Source organism: Nematolebias whitei, chromosome 9 (assembly GCF_014905685.2).
Source record: "Nematolebias whitei isolate Nwh7 chromosome 9, NemWhi1, whole genome shotgun sequence".
Taxonomy (NCBI): Eukaryota; Metazoa; Chordata; class Actinopteri; order Cyprinodontiformes; family Rivulidae; genus Nematolebias; species Nematolebias whitei.
Window position 1 is genome coordinate 16,027,333 of NC_056506.1, and position 6,070 is coordinate 16,033,402.

The 6,070-nt window shown below is 51.7% G+C and overlaps 1 protein-coding gene across 1 annotated transcript; it reads left to right on the forward strand.

Annotated features, from left to right (window-relative positions):
- Nucleotides 1–3,199: 3,199 nt before the first annotated feature.
- Nucleotides 3,200–5,511, forward strand: LOC119414894. Its single transcript, XM_037682012.1, has 4 exons — nt 3,200–3,347; nt 3,621–3,908; nt 4,005–4,102; nt 4,984–5,511. Exons 1-4 carry the CDS (start codon nt 3,200–3,202, stop codon nt 5,509–5,511), a joined length of 1,062 nt encoding a protein of 353 aa, XP_037537940.1.
- Nucleotides 5,512–6,070: the final 559 nt, after the last annotated feature.

Here is a 6,070-nt window from a genome sequence, read left to right on the forward strand (position 1 = left end):
AGGTAGCGTGCCAGGGACCTCTTGACCGCAACTGACCCATTCTCCGCAAAGGTAAAGAGTCGTCACTGGCTTCACTACAAGTGTACCACAGGGAGCTGCGCTTGAAAGGAGAGTGTTGTTCTGGTCTACAGACTTACATCCTCATCCATCTTTTCTCTCCATTTAAACTCCTTCATTTCCCATCTTTAAAACTCTTCTATCTTGCCAGTAATTAATCCAGATATCTTCAGAAATGTCTGTTGTTTTTATTAAGTAAAACGTGCCAAGTTTTATTAATCAGAGCCGATCAGTATAATCAAGTGTACAATGTTTTGATGTTAAATTTTGATTCTGTTAATAAATGACCACATTTATTTTGATGGGTCAAAGAAAATTAACGTCTCATGTCACTGATTAAACCATCGACAACACAGTACCTCTGTCACATATCTGTCAAGTAGCTCGAAAAAGTGAGAACCCGTTATTAAAAATTGACTGTAGTGGAGCTCTAAGCTAACTGAAGCTAACCTAGCCTTCTACATCACTACACCAACATAGTCACGTGTGACACCCGGGACACCGGTGAGTCTATATAAGCACGTGACAATGGTAGCCCAGTCCCTTTCATCTTCTCGCATGCAGGTGGTAAGAGGTTTACTTTTCTGCTTGATGCTGGTAGCCTCGAGACTATGGTCGGAGCTGCGGGACTGTCTCGCCCTCCAGAGGCTGTGCAAACTGGTATCAGTATCTTCTAAACAATTGTACTTCAACTGGTAAGTTGTTTTGTTTTTATTGACCTGGTGGTAGCGTGTTCGCTAGCCGCGTCGGGTTTCCTTGTTGGCTGGAAGTATGGCGTATAGCTATTTTTCCTTGGTTTACAGAAAGCACTGCAGCCGCGTTCCTGCTTGCTTGTTTTCAGTTGTGGGTGTAGCAGCCATATTCGGCTTCGCCCACCTTTACCTGTTCAAGCTCGTGCTCATATTGTACAGCTGCGTCCGCTTCTGTTTGTTACATTGCAGCCGTTTTCGTGCCTGCCTCTCATTTACAGTTACAGCCGTGTTCGGCTTGACTTTATTTGTTACACTGCAGCCGTTTTTCATGCTTGCTTTTCATTTACATAGTCACAGCCGTGTTCAGCTTGACTTTATTGTTACACTGCAGCCGTTTTACGTGCTTGCATTCCTTGAGTTGTGCGGCTGTGCTCGGCTCGCCCTTTTTCATTATAGTGCAGCCGTGTTCGCGCTTGCATTTTTTTCATTATAGTGCAGCCGTGTTTGCGCTTGCATTTTTTTCATTATAGTGCAGCCGTGTTCATGCTTGCATGTTTTTCTTGAGTTGTGCAGCCGTGTTCGGCTCGCCTCCCTTTCTTTAATCGCAACCGTGTTCGTGTTGCATTTTTTACCTGTGACTCTAAGGCAGTCATAGTACTTCTGACTGCTTTTATAAGCTAGCAGTTGGGGAACCCCTGGTGGCGTTTTTCTGCTCGACCGGGTTCCCTGGTCCATTCGTTCATCGACTCCAGCGTCAAGAGTGGCGTTTCCTGCTCGACCTGACGCTTCTAGTCCTGTGAGCCGTAATATGTTGGACGTGCAGTACTGCAGAGCCTGTTTGGCCCCTCTCCAGTTGGAGGATGGACATGATCTGTGCCCCCCTTGTTTGGGGCCGGATCATCTGAAGGAGGCCTTGACAGAAGCGGCCTGCCCCAACTGTTCTGTTCTGCCCTTGTCCCTGCGGGCAGCTCGTTTGGCTGGTTCTGAGATTGCGAGCCAGCCTGTAAAGCATGTGACCCCAGAGGCCTTGGGACCTCCAAGAAAGAGGACCAAGAAAAGCTCCAGGGGCTCAGAGGGACTATTTGGGCAGGTGGCCCATCTCACCTCTGAGCTGGAACAGATAAAGGCATTGCTCGAGTCCCTGAGAGAGAGGGACAATGCAGGTCTGACTGGGGACCCTGACCTGGGACAGAACATGGGCTCAGGGACCTCCGCTTTTGAAGAGGATGCTATCTCCCTGGCAGCATCCGGAACTGATTTCCAAGAGCAGTTCGAGTCTGGCTCGTGTGTGCCGACTGCCAGTTTGCACACCTCCTCCTTCTTTCAGCCAGAGGACAGTTCCATAGTGGGTGCTTTGAGAACTGCTCTTGCTCAGTTGCACCTGGATGTCCCACAGAGCCAACCCGCTTCTTCCAGCACTTTCTTTAAACGTCCTTCAGCTAGGTCGTTCTTTATGGTTCCCCCTTCGGCTGAATACATAAAGGAGGTACATGCCTGCTGGATGGATACTAAGGCTTTCTCATGACCGACTGCAGCTGGCAGGGCCCTGGCGGCCATGCAGGATGTGCCGAAGTTTGTCTTGGGCCATATGCCTTCTGTCGAACCTGCCATAGCGTCCCTCATTTTACCTCCGGATGAGGCTTTGAGGGCTAATGCCAGGTGCCCTCGTCCTCAGTGTCGGGCCACAGATGACCTGCTCTGTAGAGCTTATGACTCGGAGTCTCGATTGGGGTGACTGGGTAACTCGCTGTCGCATTTGTTACTGGGCCTCTCGACCTCCTTGGAGGGCTTTGCGGTTGATGCACCTACTCAAGGCCTGATGGACGCTTACCTTCATGCCTTTGCTCTTTTTTCAAGGTAGATTGGCCGTGTGTTATCTACTCTCGTCCAGGCACGTCGCCAAGTTTGGCTGGAGCAGTCTCCCCTGACTGAACCCTGTAGGAGGAACATGATGAGTCTTCCTGTGGTTCATGGGGAGCTGTTTAGTTCTGCTGCACTTGCAGCCTTGGAACGTTCAGCCCAGGCCACCCGTACCAGACAGCAATTGTCCGGCGTTTATTGCAGACACTCTCGGCGTCCTGCTAGAGGTGCCTCTGCATCCTCCTCATGCACTTATCCGGCCCCACCTACACCCTTCGTGGGGCAGTCGTGGCCTGCTGCAGGGCCTGCTGCAGGGCCTGCTGCAGGGCCTGCTCATAGCCAATGGGCTCTGCCCAGAGGTCGTGCTCCCATCCCTCTTCAACGCGGGCAGCCCTCTCGGCATCCCTCCCGCCCTCCTAAAGGCAGGGGAGCTCAGAGATGACAATTGAGAGCAGGTGGTGGGACACTTTACCCCATTCCAGCTCAACCGCTGGGCCACTCTCGTGCCTGATTCATGGGTTGTGTCAACAATATCTCTGGGCTACGTGCTACAGTTCCGCCGCCGCCCTCCCGTTCCTGATCAGATCAGAATGACAGTCATTCGCGACCAGGTGAAAGCTCAGGCACTGAACTACGAAATAGACGCCTTGCTGGCCAAGGCTGCTATAGTGCCTGTCAACCCCCTGCGGGATCCAGGGGGCTTTTACTCAAAGTATTTTTTAGTCCCTAAAAAGACAGGTGGGCTACGGCCAATTCTTGACCTAAGAGGCCTGAATGTGTTTTTAAAAACTATCCCTTTCAACATGTTGAGCATCAGAGAAGCACTCCAGGCAGTCTCTCCAGGCGACTGGTTCACCTTGGTCGACTTGAAGGATGCATATTTTCATGTACCGATTGCGCAGCACCATTGGCAGTTTCTCCGCTTTGCATTTCAGGGCAAGCATTTTCAATTCAGAGTTCTTCCATTCTGTCTTTCTCTGTCCCCCCATGTGTTCACCCGGTGTGTGTCAGCAGCCCTGTACCCTCTGCAGGTCAAAGGGTTGAAGATCCTGCCCTACTTGGATGATTGGCTGATCTGTGCAACCAACACAAGCTCAGGCAGCTGTGGACACACAGATGGTGCTCGATCACATAGATCTATTGGGTCTTCATGTGAACTGGGAGAAGAGCAACTTAATTCCCTCTCAGGAAGTCACGTTCCTGGGAACTACTATGAACTCCCTCACCATGCTGGCTTGCCCATCGCCACAGCGTGTCAGTGGGATTCTACAGATGTTGCCCGCCTTCCTGCCCAGCCATGTACCCCTCTTCATTGCGTACCTTTGCCTGTTAGGCAAGCTGACTGCTGCCTCCACAGTGGTACCTCTGGGGCTGTTGTCTCTGCGCCCTCTACAGATGTGGCTCAACAGCCTGCGGCTGGATCCGACTTGTGCAGTGCACCAACGCAGGAGGTTGCTGGTGTCCCCTCAATGCCTCGCTTCACTGGCTCAGTGGTGAGATGCAGTGTTTATGGTGAAGGGGGTCCCACTGGGCTCTCTGCCGTCTCGGAGGGAGGTTGTTTGTACTGATGCATCCACCACAGGTTGGGGAGCATCGTGGCAGTGACGGATTGCCCAAGGAACGTGGTCTCCACAGCAAAAGGTGAGGTACATCAATGCCTTGGAGCTGGACGCTGTGCGGCTGGCACTAAAACACTTCCTCCCAGGCCTGCGTGGGAAGCATGTCCTGGTGCGTTCCGACAATACTTCTGTGGTTTTTCATGTCAACCATCAAGGTAGAACACGTGAGTTGAGAGTTTAATAAAATGTTGTTTTTCTGACTATTTAACCTGTGATATAAAGAGTTTTTGGTGCATGTTGTTGTGAATCACCCAAGAGGCCTGAGGAGGAGGCTTGGCCTGCCCCCTCCCGCACGCTATCTCGAGGTTTCTCACCCTAGCTTCTCACGCTGTCACGCTATCTCGAGGTTTCTCACAGACTTTAAGTCTAAGTGGGCATGTTTTGTTTACTGGGAGATGTTCCCACGTAATGCAGAAAGTATTAAAGTGTAACACTCAGAATAAGAGTTGGAGTCTGCTGTGGATCCTGATCCGATGCCCAGCCAATTGATGTTACCTTTCCACTCGGATTGAAACGGCTCTCCGGTCTGGTGTCACGGAGAGGGGCTTTTACATCAATGTTTGATTTGTACTGCATGTACTGCTGGCTTTGCTTGCTGTTTTGATCTGTGGCGGTTTAATAAATGGCACTTATTATTCTAGCAGAAACAGCCTGTGAGTGTTTATTCATTGCTCCGATCATTCCCCGAACCTGTACTTTGTTTAAGATAATTTCATAAAACAACACGGTCGCTGACATTGCTGCTACTGACCCAGAACCTCTTACTTTGGGCAGCCCCCTTCTTTGCCAGCCTGAGGGCAGCCCACATTCCAGGAGTGCGGAATGGACCGGCAGATTTTCTGTCTCGGGGACACCCACCACCTGGGGAGTGGAGGCTCCATCCGGAGGTGGTGAGGGTAATTTGGGAGAGGTACGGCATGGCACCTGTGGACCTGTTTGCATCTCAGGAAACGACACACTGCCCGCTTTGGTTTTCTCGGGCAGGCAGTGCCAGTCCCCTGGGTCAGAACACACTGGCACACAACTGGTCCAGGGTGCTGCTGTATGCTTTTCCGCCGCTTCCCCTGATAGACCCAACACTCCTGAGAGTCCTTCAAGAGGGGTATCAAGTCCTCCTAGTGGCTCCCATCTGGCCCGGGAGAACTTGGTTTCCACTGCTGCACAGGCTCTGTTGCAGCTCTCCAATGCCTCTACCCCACATGAAGGACCTCCTGTCACAATTGAGGGGTCAGCTCCTGCACCCTGACCCCAGTCGCCTCCGGCTCTGGGCTTGGCCACTATAGGGCCTGGCATTACCTTCTCAGAGTATGACGGGGACGTCGCACATACAATGAATAATGCCAGGGCCCCTTCCACACAACTGTTGTACACATATAAATGGAAGGTCTTCAGCAACTGGTGTCGTGCCAGACACGGGGAGCCTGTACACTGTCCTCTTTCTGTTGTTCTTACTTTCCTTCAGGCGCTACTTTCTCAGGGCCGGTCTCCATCCACCCTGAAAGTTTATGTTGCTGCCATCTCTTACTGGCATACGGTGGTAGGTGGGGAGACAGTAGGTCATAACAAGGATGTGTCCTTGTTTCTGAGAGGCGCCAGATGTCTGCATCCCCCCACACGCCTCGTCATGCCTGTGTGGGATCTCTCTCTGGTCCTTGCTGCCCTGCGGTCTGTTCCGTTTGAGCCCTTGATGGATGTGAGCCTTGAGTGCTTGTCTAAGAAGACCGTGTTTCTCCTGGCCATGGCTTCGGCCAAACGAGTAGGTGAACTACATGCACTGTCTGTTCAAGAGCACTGTTGCCTTTGGAACCCAGCTGGTTCGGGTGTTACACTCTGGCCTAACGT

Bases quoted from the DNA above. Each gene is read 5' to 3' on its own strand.
- LOC119414894 (XM_037682012.1), top strand. From the start codon at position 3,200: ATGACAGTCATTCGCGACCAGGTGAAAGCTCAGGCACTGAACTACGAA. The intron at 3,909-4,004 runs GTACCCCTCTTC...CGCCCTCTACAG, and splicing joins CCGCCTTCCTGCCCAGCCAT to ATGTGGCTCAACAGCCTGCG. The intron at 4,103-4,983 runs GTGAGATGCAGT...CTACTGACCCAG, and splicing joins CTCGCTTCACTGGCTCAGTG to AACCTCTTACTTTGGGCAGC.